This window comes from Telmatherina bonti, assembly GCF_933228915.1.
Source record: "Telmatherina bonti genome assembly, chromosome: 5".
In the NCBI taxonomy this organism is placed as follows: Eukaryota; Metazoa; Chordata; class Actinopteri; order Atheriniformes; family Telmatherinidae; genus Telmatherina; species Telmatherina bonti.
This window is the reverse complement of record NC_136623.1, coordinates 25,885,526-25,907,713: the sequence shown is the minus strand read 5'-3', so window position 1 is coordinate 25,907,713 and position 22,188 is coordinate 25,885,526. Positions and strand designations below refer to the sequence as shown.

General features: G+C 38.3%; 1 protein-coding gene across 1 annotated transcript in view; it reads right to left on the bottom strand.

Moving 5' to 3' along the window:
* Positions 1-22,188, bottom strand: part of cdkal1 (CDK5 regulatory subunit associated protein 1-like 1) — a 242,924-nt gene that overhangs the window by 201,455 nt on the left and 19,281 nt on the right. The window contains exon 4 of the mRNA XM_079240730.1: positions 1,523-1,607. Within this exon, the coding sequence (XP_079096856.1) occupies positions 1,523-1,607 (85 nt within the window). The remainder of the gene's footprint in view (positions 1-1,522; positions 1,608-22,188) is intronic.

The following is a 22,188-nucleotide window of genomic DNA, read 5'->3' as shown; positions in this document are numbered from 1 at the left end:
TATTTCATCTGTCAAGTCATCCCAGTCATGTCAGTTTTATTGTTTGCCCACTTTGACTGGAAACAGCCGGGAAGTCCGATCATGTTTATCTTTGCATCATATACAATTTACAAGGCTGTTTCCATTTCTCTGAAAGTTCATCAAGTCTTCCAGGTTCTAGCTCTGATGCTCTTACGCAGATGGTCGCAGCGTGGACAAATACACAGCAGTGCAACACAAACATGCGCTGTTTTCAGTTAAGGGAGAAAAAGGGTTTAAGACATGAGGAACCTGTCACCAGTTTAGTGCTTATTTACATGAAATACTTTTTTTTTTTTTAAAAGGTGAAACCGTGAAACTAAATATAAAGACGAATTGACATTTTATTTACGAATACTTAATATATCATTTGTAACATATTTACTTTGTTACATTTGATTGATGTTATTTGCTTTTATTTGTAGTCAAGGAAGATATGTCATTCTTCAAAACAGTACTCTGTTAAGCTCCCCAGAAAAACCTGATTTTACACCAAGCCACCAGTTAGCAGTCTCAAACAAAAGGGTTATATTCACCAGGTGCATGCGCTCCTCACGGAGAGTGATTAATCAAAATGCAAAACAGTTTCTAGCTTAATTTCTCTGTGTTTATGCAAATGTGTGTGTTTCTCCCTCTAAGAGCGTGTGATGGGTAGAAAAGTAAGTAGGTGGAATCTGTCAGACCCTGGTGGAAAAAAAAAGAAATCTAACACACATAACACAGGCATCGACTTTATAAGAAAGCAAAATTACTGCTTTCATGGCTATACTGAGGACAAACAACTAAATATAGTTTCAAGATTTATGTCTCCTTGCTCTGTTTCTATGAATCTCAGTCAACTGAGATGTTGAGCTAATGTTTCCTGACAAATCATATTTAAACTGACCAAATTATTTCAATTTACAAATCAGCAAAAAAAAAAAAAAAAAAAAAAAAAAAAATCACTCAACAACCCAGTTATGCACACAACCATCACATACTGTATGTATCTCATCTTTCAGTTGATGGTTAAAATATGGTCCTAGAACAAGTGGAACTGCAGTCAAAGTAAACATACTCCTTCAAAAACAAGCAACAAAGGGGCTTTTCTTGGTAGGTCTTATGTAAGAAGCATGTGGACAATAAAAATCAAACCAGAATGTGCCATCCAGGTCTAACCAGGGACATAACACCTAAGCGCAAGAGGGGGTAGAACTATATTTACGTTATTCAACAATGAGGGGTAAGTTCGGCTGAACAGCCAATCAGAAAGACCTCTTTGAATGAGTAGCCAGATCCAACTTTGCAGATAGCTTACACACCAAACTGCTAGAAGATGTTTCTGAAAGCCAGTTGTGAATTTGGCATACAAGAGCCTTAACAGAATATATCAAAATGGTTTATTCAACTCAGATAGTTTTACCAACGACTCATAAACATATAACTTCTTTAAATTAGCTAGGTGAAGTCACATAGGCAAGGTGTTTTTGCTTGTATTGTGTCCGTTGCTTTTTATTTCAAGTACCTGATCGAGTTTCTGAAGTGGTCCTCTGCAGGGTTTTTCACTGTGCAGCTGTTCAGCAACCACAAGTCTGCTTCTGCTGGGTCATCTGTAGACAAAGGGAGTTGTGTTATTTTTGTATAAAGTAATAGGAATGAGTAAAAAACACACATAAAGCCAGTACTTGACTGCAACACAAAGTGACTTTGCAATCCAGCAGGAAAAGGTTATTAAGCATGTATCACAGTGCTGCGTACAACACAATGAAGCCATATGTATTAAAGATTTTCTACCAGTATTTCTTCAATTCAGAACTCGCCTGCATTTATTTTATTAAGAACACCGAAGCTGTACTTATGACTGCAATGTAACTGGGTGCAATATTTCTGCTATTTGTCCAATACTGTATGGTTTAGCATGTTTGTGCATGCCAGCTAATATGTAACTAATAGTTTTAACAATTCTTTTTTTTTTTTTTTTGGTTTCAACATTAATGTGTAAAAATACGCATCAGTTTAAGCTGTTTTACTATTCAAATAATGCTCAATACATTAAAAATAATGCACATACATTAAAATGGGAAAGAAATGACTGTTGGCGTCAACAAGGTGATATACCTGGCAGAGATGTCATTAAATATAAGACAAAAAGACCCTTATTTAAGTTCTAAATACTGAAATACAAAAAACCCCAACTAGTGAAATACAAATTGATTGACATTATGACTTATTGAAGCTTAAGAGGATCATTTAAACATATGCTTAATCAGCAGGCACACACATGGCGGAGTGCTGCTCTTCATGATGTTAAGCTCAGTTGCAAGTCAAGATGATGTTGGCAGACTTAGGATGCCACTGCCAGGAGAGCTGTCGCACATAAAAACACAGTGGCAGTGGGCGAGCCAGAAACCTGCTCCTTTATGCCACATTGAACCAGATATTTCACTTGGAATCCATTTTTTTGCTCCCGTCAACCCTATAACACCACGTGTGCACATTTCTCCCAGCATAAGTTAATCTCATGTACACTAAACTATTTTTCTGTGAAAGCAGAGCAACAATGTAAAGGAAGTTGATATCACCGTCGAACAGAACTTAATCTTTTCTCTACACTGCACCTACATGCTGTTTCTAGACAAAATGGCAAATACAACAGTACATAAAAGTGTTCAAATAGCTGTTACCAAGTATGCACAGTCCTCATTGTTATTAAGACAGATCAAGTTTTATTAGGCAACATCACATATCTAAAAATAAATAAATAAATAAATACAAAACCACCTTATTCTTGCAGTATAAATATGCAATAAGCTTGAGGAGTGTTAGGTGATTGGATCAGGCTATAAACAAGGCTTAATGAAGTCCCATAAAAACAAAAATACAGCTGCATGTATCAAAAAAGCAAATAAATAAATAAATACATGAATAATGTGAATCACATTGCTATGAGTTGAATCATGTGTGTGTGTGTGTGTGTGTGTGTGTGTGTGTGTGTGTGTGTGTGTGTGTGTGTGTGTGTGTGTGTGTGTGTGTGCGTGTGTGTGTGTGTGTGTGTGTGTGTGTGTTGGGGAGAGGGGGGGGGGACTGTTTGTTTGAACTTTGTTGTGGTGAATAATAATATATTCTTATGGGATAAAGCTATAAATGGAACTACAAAACATGAACAACAATTTTAAAACTACATATTCTGTCTACGCAAGCACGAATGAGGAAACAAACAGTCAGAAAGGCAGAGAAAAAGAGAGAGAGAGAAAACATTCAGCTGCCAGAAGGTGCTCATTATGCCCATCGTTGTCTAACAACCAACACACTCCCACTGTGGTGGGAGTGGACTCAGCTGTGTGCCTGCCATCTCCTCTTCATCCCAAGGGTGTTTTCTAAACCAAAAACAAGATCACCATCAGTTTAACATGCACATCACACTGGCACACAAGCATTCACACACACATTTATGATAATAATCTGCAAAACAATCATATCTATAGAGTCAGCACAACTTATCTGCACTCAGAAAAACTACGAGAAAGTGACTCCAGTCAACAGCAGACTATATTCAGCTGATAAGTTTAAAAAGATTTTCCTCATATGTTAAAAAAAAAACAAAAACAATTAGTTCTTCAATTAGCAACACGTGGAACTATGATTAAGAAATAGTTAAAAAATGTATTTAAAAAAATGTATATATAAATATATATGTCTGCGTGTGTGCGAGTATATGGGTGTGTGTGTCTGTAAGATGAAACTGTGTGCGATTTCAGTGATTGTAAGCAAACAACGAGCCAAACTAAAGCAACAAGGTATTGCTGAAGCTTTATCTTGTCATTCAACCAAAGATGGCAAGCTGTTGAGATATTTCAGGAAAATATCATAATATAACCTTTTTAAAGCCATATTGCCCACCCCTACATGGTACCAAATACACAGAGGGCATGCTTGTAACTTTCTGGCATCAAAAAGGAAAGAGTTATGTATCATCTTGTTTTGTACCTTATTACTCCAACTCGTGTAAGAAGTTGACATTTTCACATTTGTGACACTCCGCCACTTCAGTAGGGGTAATAACGTCCTCAAACGGTGAGGCGCCAGAGCGCACCACACAGTTGTTTGCATTCACATAGCGCAACATTAGATGGGAATTATTTTCAGACACCAGGGCTTTAAATTTTGTATGATCTCTTTTACATGAAAGGGGAAGAGTGGAAAGACTAACCTTTTCTAGAACACTACGACAGGATGTGTTCTTAAGATGGAAGACGTAGAGAAGGTGTGTTACTTCAGTACACCATCCTTTATTCAATGCTAAGGTTTATGGTCCTTCCTCTTCACACATCTTTGTTCATTTGTGCCCCAGATACACTCCAGTGTTCTTCATAGAAGTAAAGCTCTTCTTTTGAATTCTTTATATTTCAACTCATAATTGGAAAGACCAATTATACTTCTCTGTGTATTAGGAATTGCAAATGTAGAGTGGTATGGATTTTCATATCGTAATTAACACATTGATGGAGGAGAATGATGTACTGCAATGCTAATGAACATGTGAACCATCAAAATTATTATCAAAGAAACTTTAAAAAAAAATTTTTTTTAAACAGAATGGGGAAGACATTTTCTCTCACTTTGTGAACTCGGACAAATGTATGTAATAGTTTTCAATCATTAGTTAACTATTCTTGGTACAATGTACAACTTAAATTTTCCATTATCTGACAGAGTACTGTGTGCCAGGGTTGAAATATCAAAATGAGTCCCCCCCCCCCTTTTTTTTTTTTTTGAGCATTTATCCCTTATCTAAATTATAGGAAGCAGCCTGAGGTTACTCTCAATGACACAGCACTTCAGTAGCCAGTAAATTCCCACCACATAAAGACAGGCTGGACTGTTGTTAGATTTCTAGAATATTCTCATTTGAATAAGATTTGCATGAAAATGACATGCAACCAATGGCAGATTAGTAATTTGGTTATTCTTTACCTGTCATGGAGACAAGCAAGTGTGTGAGAGTTCATTAGGACAAAAACTGTTTACTTATCTGATAAAGAAGGTAACGTAAGAACGTAAACTACACACACACACACACACACACACACACACACACACTCGATCGATTTTCAATCAGGGACAGACGAGGTGGAGTCATGCAGAAGAAAGTTACACACCTCACACTTTGCACTCTAATAATCATACCAACTAAATTCACTACTATGTTTATTTTATATCTATATCTTCTCGTTCAGTCTCAGCAGTTCAGATCTGACGATACGATGCAGATTTATGGCATCAGTGGTAACCATAGTAACGGACCGCTCTCTAAAAACAGGCGCTATATCGGTGTTAGTACACAATGCTTCATCTGGACGTTCAACAAGGATGAATGAACATACAGAAACTATAACATTTATCATTTATAACACATATAACCTGTTTACGTCCACTACAGCGGATAAAAACTGCTAACATTGTGCTAACCTACGGTGCTAACTACCGAGTCTGACAAATGATCAGATCCATAACTGTCGTCAGGGATAGATTTGCAGGCTGCAGTATACATCACAATCATAACGGAACAATTTAATACTTACATTTATACAAATGAATCCCCACCTGGACCGGCGTTAAACTCCATTATTAAAGCCATTATTTACCTGGTAAACTGATGGAAAGTCCATCCTCTTCCGCTACGTCAGCAAAATGGCGTCGATTTAGTGCGCGAAGTGTCCATCGTTCCACACTGCATTTATGGGCGGGTTTAGGGCAGCATCCGGGTACTTTCAGTGCACTGAGTTTTTTGAACAAAAGTCAGTGTAAACGCACTACGCACTGAAACATAGTGTGCCAAGTAGTGTTAGTGCGCTGATTGAGACACAGCCATTGATTCCGAGCGGGCTGTGTTCCGTGTCTCTACCGTTGAGGCGACCAGCCGGAGCTGTGTCCGTAAGGTTGTTGCTGCATGTCATAGAGGTAATCCCAGAACTCGTTGGTGGACACCTGAAGAGAGGGATGCCATCAAGCTAAAGGAGTCCTATCAGGCATTTTTGTCCTAGGGGACTCTGGACGCAGCTGATGGGTATCATCAGTTTAAGAAGGATACAGCTTCAGCTGTTGCCAAGGCAAAAACTCTGGCATGGGAGGAGTTCAGCGAGGCCATGGGGAACAACTTCCGCACAGCTTCGAGGCAATTCTGGTCCACCATCCAGCTACTCGGGAGGGGGGTGCAGTTCTTCGTCAACACTGTGTACAGTGGAGATGGGGAGCTGCTGACCTCAACTTGGGACGTTGTGAGTCAGTGGAAGGAATATTTTGAAGACCTCCTCAATCCTACCAACACATCTTCTGATGAGGAAGCAGAGCTGGGGGACTCAGAAGTGGACTCTCCCATCACCTGGGCTGAGGTCGCTGAGGTGGTTAAAAATTTCCTTGGTGGCAGAGCCCCAGGGGTTGATGAAATCTGCTCAGAGTTTCTTAAGGCTCAGGAGACTGTGAGACTGTCCTGGTTGACACATCTCTGCAGCATTGCATGGACATCGAGGACAGTGCCTCTGGCTGGCAGACTGGGGTGCTGGTTCCTCTTTTTTAAGAAGGGGGACCAAAGGTAAGCTCCAACTACAGGGGGATGACACTCCTCACCCTCCTTGGTAAGGTCTATTCAGGGGTCCAGGAGGTCCTGCTGGCTTCATCTGGTCATTATCTCCAGCTCTTGCTGAAGTGATTTGCAGCAGAATGTGAAGCAGCTGGAATGAGAATCAGCACCTCCAAATCTGAGACCATGGTCCTCAGCTGGAATAGGGTGGATTGTCCTCTCCAGATCAGGACTGAGGTCCTGCCTCAAGTGGAAGAGTTTAAATATCTCAGGGTCTTGTTCACAAGTTTGGGAAGGATGGGGCATGAGATCGACACGCGGATTAGTGCAGTGTCGGCAGTCATGCAGACTCTGTGCCGGTCTGTCGTGGTGACGAAGGTGCTGAGCCAGAAGGCAAAGCTCTCATTTTATCTGTCAATTTATGCTCCTACCCTCACCTATGGTTATGAACTGAGGGGCATTAACGAAAGAACACAGGCAGCTGAAATGAGTTTCCTCCCCAGAGTCACCGTGCTCTCCCTTAGAGACAGGGTAAGAAGCTCGGTCATCCAGGAGGAGCTCAGAGTAAAGCTGCTGCTTCTCCACATTGAAATGAGCCAATTGAGGTGGCTGGGGCATCAGGTTAGGATGCCTCTTGAACGCCTCCCTGGTGAGGTGTTCCGGGCACGTCCCTGCAGGAGGAGACCCTGGGGAAGACCCAGGACACGCTGGAGGGATTATATCCTTAAGCTGGCCTGGGAACGCCTTGGGATCCCCTTTGCAGAGCTGGCAAATGTAGCTGGGCAGAGGGAAGTCTGGGCCTCCTTGCTTAGGCTGCTGCCCCCGTGACCCGACCCCAATAAGTGGCAGATAATGGATGGATGAATGGATAGAGTTTCATGAAAGCCTTTTTAAGTGTCACTGTACTTCAGCATAAAATAGGAGAAAACTTCCTCCAGTTGGGACTTAAAAACATCTCTTTTTCATTTCTTATATAGTCTGTTAACACTAAAATTGTTGGTTGTAAAATCAGCAGTGTACAAAGTACTGTGGCACTTACGCTACACTTATTATAAATTAGCTTCAACTATTTATAGCCTCAGTGAAAAGCATAACTCAATTGCTTTCAAATAGTCAAGATTCCCCTCATTCCCCCCATGACTTTACTACAGCTACTGTATTTAAGGCACAGCTTGTTTCTAGACTATAAATATGGAAAATTCAGATTTGTTATTTTGAATCATTTTGTCCCCCAGACATCTGCTTACATAAAACACTGGAGGTGTAGTATGGTGTACTGGAGGCATGATGGTGCAGCCGTTAGCACCATCAGCTCTCAGTTATAGAGAACCTAAACAAATAGTCGATTGGCCCTCTATTAAAAGAGCCTTCTTCGTGTTCCCACTATGTCAGTAAGAGGCCAAAAACAAAGTCCCTCTTTTCTCTCTTTTCCAAATGTTGTCCAGACAACAGATGACTTTTATCCTGAACTACCATTAATTATTTCACCCACATTTATCATATGCCTTCTCTCTACTTTCTCCTTTCAACTGGTGTTTGCCGTCCAAAACAAATATAAAAATTCCGACTGCTTGATGCATCTATTCCACTTAATCCTAGTATGTTCAAATAAACACAAAAAACAGTTAAGTAGTTTTGTTCCTTGTTTATCTATTTATTTATTTAGCTTGTCTGATTAAGGAGACAGATTAATTTGATTACCTAATTTATATGTCCACATTGACCACTGTGCTGTAAGAAGGCTGCAGGGTACTAAAGATGAGGTTGTTATATACTTTAAAAAAATCTATTCCTTTTCCCTATTTTTGGTGCTGTAGCCTTTATTTTTAAACACTAATGATATGATCTTATACAAGTTTAATGTAAAATTTACAGCAGTTTCTTTGTTTCTCTTTGAAGTCCTGTGGGGATTATTACTCTCTATTGGCCAAGGAGCTGCTTTGCACTCTTAGTTCTTGGCGATTATAAAGTTATCAGACTTTGTTTTTAAAAGCAGTTCTAGGAAGTTCACCACAGTCGAATTGTGCATATTTATGTAAGAGAAAGAACACTGGACTCTTGTCCAAGTACCATAAAGCGTTCAGACAGATCTCCTTAATTTTCCCTAAGAAAGAAATGTGTCATATATAACCTCCCTTTTACTGTCATGGTGGTAGCTAGAGTATCATATTTTCCAATTTAGGACAGATGACTTGACAAGTTTCCAAACTCTCGCCAACATTTTCACACCAGGTACATAAACCAACTGTAAGTTATATCATCAAAGTCAAATCCACTGAAGAATAAGTCTGTTATTGATTCTTACTGACTTTACACTAATCAGCTCCACCAGTAGTTTGTCCTCTCAGCCACATTCCCAGACTACAAGAAAGCATGTGAGCAACAGATATTTTCTACATAATATATGTAGATCAGTGGCACCTCCATTTCCCTCGTCTTTAGCTGTGATACATGATGTTTGAGGGCTAAGGCTGAGATATTTGAGTGTGTGCGATATGTTTGTGTGTGTGAGTGAGAAAGAAAAGAGACGAACAGCAGCCCTGGGGGTCAATATGATGCTCCTGGTGCTTCACAAACCACACCATGACCCACTTTCCTTTCCATCCCATCCCACACATACCCCCAATTACCCCCACATGCGCGCGCGCACACACACACACACACACACACACACACACACACACACACACACACACACACCCTTCTCTCCCTTGTTATTTCTGCCCTCTACCCTCCATCCATCCCACACATCTCAAACACATTGTCTTTTCTCTTCCAACCCCCTGCCCATCGCTTATCTTACACACACACACACAAATGCACAGGACATGCTGACCTTGGGATACAGTGTAGTGATGGTTTATAGGGGTAAGCATGTTAGGGCAAGGGGTGGCTTTAGGGTGAATAGACACACTTGACTGAGCTAACAAGAGCTGTATGGCTGATAGGCTGACCAGACAGCTGAATGCCAGGCTCACTGGCCAGGAGGACAGGTAGACTGGGGGGCAGGGTAGGGTAATGGTGCCCTTCCCAATGTTGTGTATTGCACACAAGTGTTTTTACTGTCACAGTATGTCCTTGTAAAGGTTTGGCAGAAACATAAATATACACAAAAATGTCAATACTTGAGAAGCTACATAATGTGAACCTGTTTATTTTATTATTAAAATTTCAGTAAACTGTTTAGAAAATAATTTTCATTTATTAGACAGAACATATAACTTGTCGGGCAGATTATATTGTTGTCATAGATGCTGCAAACGGAAAGATGGCTATAATACATTACTGACAAAAATAAAGACAAAAGTAAAAATAAGTCCATTTTAAGCCAGATGTAGGTCTATACTTAACACTGAAAAACAGTTAAAGGAACTGAACGCAATTGATGACAGTGTACTAAATATTTTGTAAGATAAATTAATCAAGTAGTTCAGTAATTCACTGGTAATGTTTTTGTCTAACCAGTTCACATTTACATATAACTGAAAAGGCTGTACTACTTGTGTTGTTTCTTAAATGTTAATTAAAATCAACAAGTTACTAAAAAGGCCAGGCAGTAACTTCAAACAACCACCTAAAAAATGGTTTTTGGTCAAACTTTTAAATGCTCTGGCTCAAACAAAAAGCAACCATGTTAGTTAATACATCTAGGAAAACAGATCAAGAGAGCAATAACAGCAGGAAGAATAAGTAATTGGATCGCAAACTAAAAATATACTACACAAAAAATCTTCACAAATAAACAAAAGTACTAATGTACAGTCATATTCCCAAAGCATGTGCGTGAGAATCAGTGTGTGAGGAAAGACAAGTGGGGCATGTCCAGTTAGGACGACAAGACAAGAGTCCCAGCTGACAACATTGCTATCTAAAAGGTTCTCGTTCCTTTGGGAATCAATAACAGTGGGTCCACATGCATGTGCACATATCAGCGCATTTTCCCTACCGACGTGGCAAATTATAAATGGGTTGTAGAAGACTTACGACTTCTACCTCCAATCACATTTCAAATGAGAATACTTGCACAAGTATTTGGCATTAACATGAGATGCACACACACATACACACACACAAAAACAGAGAGGCCTTGGGGTTTGGCAGTTGGTCTATCCATCTAGCGGGTGAGCAACCACTCAGCCTTCGATGATAATGCAATCAACTGTCATTAAAAGGATGCTGGCTAGCTATAAATATGTGTATGCACACGCGCGCGCACGCACACACGCGCCCACACACACACACACACACACACACACACACACACACACACACACACACACACACACACACACACACACACACACACACACACACAGCTATCAACAATATACAGATACCAGTCACAAATGAAAAAACCAACGCTGTTGCAAGTCAACATGTTTCCACAGACCAATGTTAAATACCTCATATTGTGGTTTATGTTGAAGAAAAAATTAACTTAGATTAATGGTGGAACTAATAAGCTGCTCAGTAAAGTGATTATTCCTTTAAGAATGCTTATTAGCGTACAGGCAAAAATATTTCTTAAATTTAAAAAAAAAAAAAAAGTGCAAGAAATAATAGGAATAGTAAAAAGCATGCACAGACATACATACGCACATACATATGCACACACACACACATATACACGTACACACATACATACTTATATTATATATATTTATTTATATATATATATATATATATTTTTTTTTTTTTTTCCCTCTCTCTCCTTTCTAGCATGGGAGTCTACGGGGACTGACTCCGTTTTGCAGAAAGCCCCTAGTGGATCGGGGAAGATTTTTTTGGCACTTCCACATTTCATTTGCTTCATTTTTAACTGACAAAGGTTGCTGATTGGTACAAAACCCCGTTCTTGTCAGATTTTTGGTGTACATCAGTTTTAAGTGGCTGAAATTCACAGCAGTGATACTATGTGCATAATCTATATTATGTGTCTATTGACACAGATATTGCTAGGTACGGATGTCTATGTGTGTCAGTGTGCACTAAAAAGCTGGGAGAGTGTGACAAGTGAGGCACAGCAGGGGTCCATGATGGCGCTCACATCCACAGTTTGACAACATCTCAGAAAGATCTACTCATCTGGAATGTCTTCCCATCCTTAACAACTCTAAGTACATTACTGTTAGAGAGGAAGAGTCAGTCTTATAGAAACAGCAAGAGATATGAGGCAAAGGCTTAGAACAATTGGAGAAGGGGAAAAGACATCTAAATAAGAAGTATTTTTTTTTAAAAATGGAGTTGGAACATGAAAGGAGATGAGGGGGTAAAAAGATCAAATGACTCAAGACAGAACAGTTTAAGAAAAAGTGTTGGAGAAAAGACAAAATATGCAAAAAAAAAAAAAAAAAGGGGGGGGGGGGCTGAAAGTTAGAAAAATAACAAGACAATTGGAATGTGAAACAGCATTAGAAGATTAAGAGGGAGTATCTTTGTTAAAAAAAAAAAAAAAAAAAAAAAAGAAGAAGAAGAAGAAAGAAAAAGAATAGCGCTTGAGCTCAGTTCAAAGTGGAGTACCAATGATAAATGCTCCTGGACAAACCAGACATTAATTCTGGTGGCAGGGGCTTGGTTCTACAGGGGAGGAGGATGGAGTCAATCTGTCTCTCTTACATGTGATCACAAAGTCACAGCAGGTGCACCTGGGTCCAGACAAGGGTCCTTCTGTCATACAAAAATTAGAAAAAAACTTCTAAGTTCAGTTCACAAATACCCAGTCACAAACACAGTTAATCAGCTCTGTTCAATCTGGACTAGTGTTGATACTCCAGAGATTAAAATGGAAGTTCTGTAATTAAAGTGGGTAGGAGATTTGATAGTGTGTTACTCCTGCAAAGTGGACAACGCATTTTTTGAACCATTAAGTTTGAAAGTGGCCATTGCAAGAAAAGAGGGCTTGTAGGGGAAAATGTACAAGAAAGGCAAAGAAATTCTAAACATCTGGCAGTCAATTTGGTGAGATCTTAAATGTGCATTAGGTGTGATTTATTTAGCAGCATACAGGCAGGGGATGGAAACCAGGCCTTTTGCCATTACATGTCTCACCTTGCAAAGATAGGATGATTTGAAGCCTCAGGTTCATGAAGTAATTGGGGCCAATCACTAGTCTGCAGCTCAGACAGAAAACCATTATGATCATCAGCACAGACATGGAAAGATATTTCACACAGTGAGAGAGGGATTATTAAAGCCAAGGGCACAGAAGTCAGTTTGCCTGAGAGAAAGAAGGACTTGGGAGGTCAGTAACTGACAGAGTAATAAACCCGGGATTTTATTTTAAATACACATCTCAAAATTAGACATGACACATGCATTCACTTTGTGGAGGAGGGCTTTGATAATTGCCAAAGCTAAATCAAAATTTTTGTCATCTTTAAATGTGTAAATATACATTCTTGAAGTGATGTCAGTAGTTCTGTGATTGTTTTGTGTGTTTATTGTTTTGTTTATTTTGTTTTTGCTGAGAAAATAAATCTTATGAGTTGTACATTATCGTGTATACAGAAGTTATAAAGTAAGAAAACTCAAAGATGGCTTCATAAGCCATTATGTCAAAACAGTTTAAAATGTTACAAATATTGATGCTTGACTCCAAGGATGTTCATCTCCCATTTGTTTCAAAGTTCCTATTCTGAGGGTTAATCAAAAGAACTTTCATTAGAAGATAAATCGAGGTCCAATCCTAATTATTTGTTTGCCTCCCTCTAATTTCAGGAGTCATATTGCTCCTTAAAACCCTTCCAGTTTTATTTTCCCCAAGTAAAATATATTTTTAATTCGACTGTCTAGAATGTGCAAGACATTGTTTTACAAATTATCACATATCATTTTTTTGCATTTGATATATACTGATGCAATCTGCATAAACGAGGATTAAACTAAACTGAAATAAAAGCAAATAAAATTTCTGAAACTAAATCTCCCGTTGAAGTAGATTAGTGCCAATGCTTCACGAATTGCCAAAAAATAAATAAATATAAACATTTACATAACTAGTTTATCTTGTCTTTTATGGCATTTAGTTTCAAGACAAAAAAGTGAAAGATCAAACTGCCTGAAACATCACCTTAGCAACCAAAAGTGGAAATCCATAATCTAGCATCAGATAACTTTGCGTCTGATGTAAGAAGAGCTATTTTGAGTAATTGATGCTGATGAAACTCCAGACCTTATGATGACCTTGGTATCATAAGGCAGAAAAAAGTCACATCTTTCCTTAAGAACAGAAAGATTTAGTTTTTCTTTAAAAACATTAATAAGCTAAACTGTTGATGATGACCACCTGCATTTTGACAACTTCTCTTTCTTTCACCACACAATTCCTTTGTTCAGACAACAAATGTACATGAACTAACAGAGCATGGCCTGGGGTACTTTTTCCCCCTTTTTGCCTTGAAATTATGAATATTCATATACAAGTTGAGATTTGCGGTTTTGTATTTATGCTGTTGTGTTATTCTATATGGTGTATGTTTTATTGTTGTGAAGCACTTTGTGATCTTGTGTATGAAAAGCGCTAAATAAATAAAGTTAATCTTTCATCTCTTAACTGTATCAACCCATGTTTGTGTCTTTATTGGTTAAGTCTGTATGAAAAAAAAATACCAGAGTGGCTTTCATTTATGAAGCTCAAAATGTAATTTGCAATCTGAAAAATATGTGTTTATATATTTATTGTACATAGACCGATCAATGCTGTAACCAAAAAAATATTTGGTCATGTTATTTTGCCTTTGCAAACAAGTTCTTGGATCCAGCAAAAGACATCAATCATTCAAGTTTGAAAAAAAAAAAAAAAACACATCTTGTGTGTGAGCTACACTATCACAGTTAATAAAAAGTAGATTAAGATTTTTAGACACACATTCTCATGCAACAGGTGAATTTGCTGCTGTGAATGTGTTTAAATATAGTTTGCTTTAGTTATTCATGCGACTCAACACACAATTAAGCACTATAATTTTATGCTTAACTTAAAGAGTGCTTTCCAAACTTTATTGACACACTGACTAGGTCAGAGACAGGAATGCAAGTTTAATGCAGGGGATTCATGTCAACATCCCGACAGGGGTCATAAGAGCAGGGGCAACAAAGTGACGAAAGGAGCAAAACCGTGCTGCCAACTTAGGATTCCTTTTCTGGGACATGTGCCATTGTAAGAGATACATACTTTGGTACAATCTCAGGAGTTAACACATAAAGTAACCATCCAGCAGTGAGGGATTAGATTATATATTTGTAACAGGAAAAGACTACAACAATGTCACATTAAAAAGCAAATTCAGATAATGTAGATTTATGGCAATATAAGCCATAAAATATAAGCCAGTTTGCTCTGAATTGTCCATTTACAATAATTATAGATGTTCTATGAAACTCTTCTTACTTCTGTAAAATGTCCGCATTGGCACCTGAACAGCATGTTTCAACTGAGTTATGTGTCCTGTCATTAGCCTACAATGAGTGATCACAACAACAGGCAGGAAAAACCACGTCTTTCCCCAAGAAAACAAAATCAGGCTGCTGAAAAAAGGTAAAAGAAGGAAAGGAGAGGGAGAGAAAACAAAGTGAGAAGCAAGTGCTTCCTGGTTTCTTTAAACACAGGTGAGCAGCACATCTGGACTAACAAAGTAAGAGCTGATAGCAGCAGGAAATTAAGATTAATTTAAGGACTGAACAAACTAGTTATCAGAAATTTATGGAAGGTAGTACCGCTAACCGCTTTGTATTTTTGCCCTTTTCACAACATAATTTATACCAATGGATTGCTTGGGATCTCTGGATTGTGTACATGTCACTGTCATTGCATTATATCAAAAAACAAAAAGCAGTAGACAAAAGCCTGCTATGTTAACACCATATGGCCTTCTATAATTTTACAGGGATTTATAACTGATCAAATGAAACAGGAGAATATTCTAACTATAAAGCTAAAATTAGGGATGAATGACATCCAGCCTCATTATTATATGACTGTCAGTGCATACAGGTCAGATTTCATGTCCTACAAAAACTATATTACCTTTAAAAAGATATTTGATAACAATTACACCACTGAATATTTAGTTAATTATTAATAACTTGCTTAATGTAATACATCAACTAGAAGATAGCATCCACCAAAAGTGTTAAGCTTGCTTGTTGGGAGCATTCAACGTTCAAAATTAACATTTACTCCAGAATAAATTACAGCATTTATTTTAAACAACACATTTAAACAAATTCACACCAATTATTGTGCAATAAATATGGGTAAAATCTTAACCATTTGGCTTTTATTAAGGCCGATTTTTAAACTCTGAATTCAGGTGAGACAGAACGATCATAATGATATCCGGCTACTCAAATGAGAAAATCTGACATTCAATTAAAAAAAACAATTCAAAAAGTCTAATACAACCATGTTATTATTATCATCATTGCCATGATTATTATCATGCCTTTCAGATTAAGCATCAGTATCAAAGGAAAGTAGGCTTAACATAACACTGATCATTTTATAAACATTTATCATAAAGATAAAACATTATGGTCTGATTAATGGGGGGGGGGGGGGGGGGGGGGGGGGGGGGCTGTGTCCCATGTCCAGCAACTTTGTTGGCTAACAATCCAAATTATCTTCAAATAATAAGGTCAATATCCAAAAAATATTCAAGGGCTTGAACCTACCATCACCACATGAATCACATTCAGAATAGCTGTGTCTGGGTTGTTATGGAGACTGAGATTAATCCCACCATCCCAGCAAAAGTTATCAAGCTTGTGGGCCACTTAGGACACGGCGCTGTCCAAACTACTAACGACAGTAAGACAAAGGGTGGGGTGGCTTTGTGTTCACACAAATAAAAACTGCTGAACAAATGCCATGACTACACATACTCCTAGACCCGGAATATGTAGCAATAACATGGCACCTCTTGTTTCTGCTATAGTTTTCTGTTGTGGTCATCATTGCTGTTTACATGGTTCCAGTAACTCTGGGCTACTTACTTGAAACCATTAAAAAAAAAAAAGAAATTAAAAAGAAATATAAAAAAGAAACAAAAACTGTACCACCTGGATGGAGCGTTTGTGATAACAGGTGATTTTAACCTGATAGCCAATATGAAGACTGTATTCTCCAAAAACTCCATCACCACATCCACTGTCCCACAAGAAGAAATAACACTGAATCATGTTTAGAGTTACATCAAGCTACACCTTTGACCTTAGTCATCTGGGACTGTCTGACCAAATATCCTTGTTTTTGACTTGTAGAGATGGTTAAACCAGCTGTCAAAAAAAAAACAAAAAAAAACAAAAAAGATGTGGTCAAAGAGAGTGTCTGAGCCACGCCAGGACTGCTTCAGTCACACTAATTGGACAGGATTTGAGGAGGATGACAATGAAGACTATAACTCGACTGTACTGTTTTGCTCGATTGTTTTGCATTAAGAGCTGCATGAACAACAACATCACCAAAAAACAAGCTCTGGATGATCAGAGATGTTCGCCTTTTCTCACTAGTACAAAATGCTGCCTTCCACTCAGGTGACTGACAACTGTGCAGCACTGGGTTGTAAAATGTCATGTACAGACAAATGATTGAATATCACTTTGAAAGTTCGGACCTCTAGTGCGTTTAACAAGATCTGCTTCTAACCATCTGATAGAACCACAATGGCAGCTTCACCAGCAGCAGGGTCTCCTTGGTAGAGCAGCTTTGTTATTTCTTTAGCCAGTTTCAAGTGGTTTCATCAACAATTGTCACTGCAGCTTCAGTCACCGACAGCCAGGCAATCACCCTGCAGCCTGCTGATGTGAGGTGCAGTCTCTAAAATCAGCCCTGAATTCTTTGCATATTAAGGTCCAATATGTTACTTTCCAAAGATACATGATGTTAAACCACCACAAAAAATGTCTCTTAAATAAGGAAACACTGAAAAGAAAACCATGTGATATCAATTGCTCCTTTTACATGGAATGCATCATTGTGATGAGACTGAACATAGTTTTTTCTGGGTTGCTGTTATCTGCTTCACTGGAAAATACTGTCCCTGTCTTCCAAAGAGCCATAATCTGTTGATTCGATAATATTTGTGAGTTGCAAACAATTCATTTAAGCAAAGAAATCAGGGCTGTAAATTAATCACACCAGCATACTAACAAAGAGCTAATAGTGGTAATGTGCATCTTTATTAATAGTCTATATAGCCTATGGTTTAACCACCTTACATTGAACAAAGCTGTTGTGGCTGACAAAAGAACAAACTACCTTGATCGGTAGCATTGAAATGACCTTTTACTAATTTTATTCTCCCTTCTTATTCGCATATTCTAAATGTGAATTGAAAACAGCATTTGAAATATTGTGATTATGAAATGAGAAGCTAACTGAAAAGGTGCTAATACATACATAGTATTACATAGTAAATCATTAAAAAGCCAACACAACCATTTATTTTATCAAATATCAGGGAAATGTAGTGCTCAGACAACTCAAACAAGTTAAGAAAGTATGTGATCCAAACACATGGTTTTAAACACATGACTGGTTTTATTCATACTGGATTAATGTTGATTATGAATGCAGTGAAAATGCATCTATTCAGTCAAACAGTGTAAGATTTTCCTTGGGGAGCTTTCAGGCAGCTTGTCTAGAGCACATGCAACCTCAGCTAGCTGTTGCAACTAATAACACTTTCACATGTTTACACTCTACACATGTAGTGGCCTAATTCGATTATTGGAAGTAATTAAAACTTCTTTTGTATTTTTATTTCTGTGTGAAATTGAAACAATTTAGGTCATCTGGACCCTTATTCCCAGATCTAAACTGTGGGATATGCAAATTAGATGCAAATGCCACAGCAAAAGTAAAAAACTGGTTATGGGCTCTGGTAATAAATACTGAGTTTAGCCTCTTGGCACTCTGAAAACAGCCTTTTGGGGTTCATATGCAAATGGTATGCAAATATCCCAGACACAGAGTTATTTCTTCATATACAAAGAACTGTGGGTCTGATAGCTTAGCAGGCAGACCCTGCGATGTATAAGATTTGAAGCCAACTTAGGCTGCCATCTCCAGATACTCACTTTTATATTCACTATTCAATAATAATAAACAGGAGGAGCAATGTTAGGAGGCAGACTGACAAGAAAATAGGCACAAATTATTTATGACTAAAAGCCACATAGTGTTGTAAGCTGAACAAATAATCAATGTAGAAAAAAGCACAAGTGGAAAAGACACACTGTAAGAATAAGGCATGCAATTTCTATGTTGAAAGTAGCAAAATTAGTATGTAAAAAGAAAGCTCAGACTTGGTCTTTCTATTTCAGATGATTGAGAATGTACACCAAGACAGAAGTGGGATGAAAAAGAGAAAATTGTGAAGACATTAGAATAAAAATTGGAAAAGACAGAAAAAGGCACATTTAAAAAAAAAAAAAAAACAGGAACAACCAATAGAGAGTACATTTAAAAATATTGGGAAAAAAATTAACAGATAATTTTTGTAAACTGCAATGTGGAAAATACATGGCCACAGGGTTTGCTCATTAAAAATGGAGTGTTCATGTGGTCATCTTACTCTGATGATACATCATGCACACATAAGCTTAGTGGACCATCTTGTTCAACTGACAATGTCTCTTAAAATACATGCATTGGTAAGAAACAAACACACTCGCAAACCATGCAGTGCCAGTCCAAAACAATCTCTATTATGCTCTAAACTATTTCTATGAGCCCATTATCTGATATCTTTACCTGAAATGCTACCACATTTAAAGTTAACTGCACAACACTTAATCACAGCTCTTTCCCTCCAACAAACACACAGACCTATTGCTGATGTGCTCAGTGTTGAGTGTTTAAATGAATGTGGATGTTAGCAGGCAAACTGGGGATAAGCCCTGCTGGTCTGGTCAGAGTATGCAGACAGTACCAATTATTCTACCAACCAAAAGGTTGGTAGATCAATTCCAGGCTCAACTTGACTATATGCCTAAGTGCCCCTAAGCAAGACAATGAATTCCACAATTCCACATTATGGCTATCAGGGTGTGAGTGTGTTTGTGTGTGTGTGTGTGTGTGAGTGTTTACATTCAGATGCTTGCAAACATTAATATATTCCATGGCTGGGGTGAATATAAAGACAAACCCCACACAATTTGCCTCTTAATTAATAAATCATTACAATATGGAACAATTTCAAGTGTTTCCATGGCAAATGATTTATGTCTTTTGTGCCAAGTCTCTGTTAATGGGTCCCTGGGACAAAATTTGAAAAATAAAAAGAAAAAAGAAAAATAGAAAAAGAACAAAAGGGGAAGAAAATCTGCTGTAAAAATACAAATATGTCTACAACACTTGCATGGATAATAATAGAAAACAGGGTGTGTGGCCGACACACACCTAGAGGAGGACGTGCACAACCACACACACACACACACACACACACACACACGCATGCACGCACACACAACATATCACACAATTCACCCCCTCTAACAGATTCCATTAAAAACAGATTGCATCAGAATTATCTGATGTCCTGTCACTGTCTTTTTATATGCTAATCCAGCTCCTACACACGTCTGAGTCTCTTTAATCAGATATCAGGTCAGAGAAACTAAATCAAGCTGAGACAAGCGTGCTGCCAGGGAATTACAATGCACTGAGACAGGTAGTCACAGAGGAATGTATCAATGCACTTAATGTCATGAGAGCAATGCAAGGTGTAGAGTTGGAAAATATAGATAATGTTGATTTCCTTTGCAATATTATTTCTGCCACACTCATTTACTTATAAATAAGCACCACGTCTGAATGTTCAGCAACACAAACTTTTTTTTGTACAATATACACTTATTGCCAGTAGTCATTCTGTCACTCAAATAGCATTTTCACAGCAGGAGCCATGTTGTTTTGTGCATCATTACTATGAATCTATTAAGATTAAGGGTTGTGGGGAAGCTGGAGCCTATCCCAGCAGTCTTTGGGTGGGAGGGAGGGTACACCCTGGACAGCTCGTCAGTCCATCGCAGGGCCACACAGACACAAACAACCACTCACGTTCACACTCATTCCTAGGGGCAATTTAGAGTAACCAATTAACCTAACATGCACGTCTTTGGATGGTGGGAAGAAGCCGCAGTACCCGGAGAAAACCCACGCATATACGGGGAGAACATGCAAACTCCACACAGAAAGACCACCATTCGAGCCATGCCCCCAGCCGAGGATCAAACCAGCAACCTTGTTGCTGTGAGGCCACAGTGCTAATACCAATAATAGTAATAGTGACAAGACCAATAATAATAATGCCAATTGGGAAATTAGGCTCTGGAATTTAGCCATTCCTATTAGATTTACAAGCTGCCATATTTTAGTGTTGGGGGCATTTGGGGGGTTAGGGGCCATGCTCAGGTGGTTCACCTCGGTCTGGGGACTTGAATCTTGGTCCCCTAATGTCAAAGCCACTTCTAGACCACCAAACGTGTGTTTAAAGGGGTGCTAAAAAATAAAACTAAAAATACGGACTAAATAATGAAAAATTAAAGTAGTGCTCTACACACACACACACCGCACACAAATACATACTAATTCATACACACAGATATACAAGCTTCTAAGAATTTATTGAGTTTAAACATAGAAACCATGCTTGGGATGGATAGATAGCCACAAGCACACACACAGCAATCTTCAGATCAGATCTCAAAAGGCAGTGTCTGAAAGATTAGCAGAGCCATCTGTCTGCTATGTGGAAAGCAACAGATTATCAAGAGACTTCACACTCATCCATGTATGTGCATGCATTCATGTTTGTATGTTCAATCAACACAGATTTGTAAAGGGATGCTGAAGACTGGAAGAGAAGTTCAGAATAAATACCAGAAAAAAGTAAAATAAAACATTTTATTTTCCAGGTTGGGGGGGCAATTTCTACTTTGTTTTTGTATGTTTGACTGGCCCCAACCCCTACACACATACATATACACACACACACACAGCACAAAACAGGGCTACAAAAGGACTGCAGACAATTATTGAGCTTTGTTGAACTAAAACAAAAACCAACACACCAAACATATTTAAGGAAGCAAACATAATTGCTCAACCTCCAACAAAGACAGTCACACACAGAAGACCAGGAAATTAGTTGTGGAGGTTCTTGATGCTAAATCAATACATACCTATTGATCTTTGTTCCAGGCTAAACATTACATGTGTTTACTCTACTAACTTCACCTTATATTGATCTATAGTGCCAATACAACCACAGGATGAGAAGAGGAGAAGGATGACAAGAAGTTCTGAGTAACAAAGAAAACAAAGAACAAAGACGCATCAAACACAAGGAAAAAAAGGAGGTAAAGAGAACAGTTAAGCTGTCTATGCTGTTCCATGTATGGATCGTACACAAGCTATTGGGCTTTCAGACCCAAAGACCTCAAAGACAGCATCGACACCAAAAATTTCTCACAATTTCAGCATGGTCAACAAGCATGTCAGGGTATGAGTGAAGTAAATATATGGAATATTATCAGATCAAGGTTTCGCTGTCAATCAATTATTCAGATTAAACTATGTTCAAATCATATATATATATATATATATA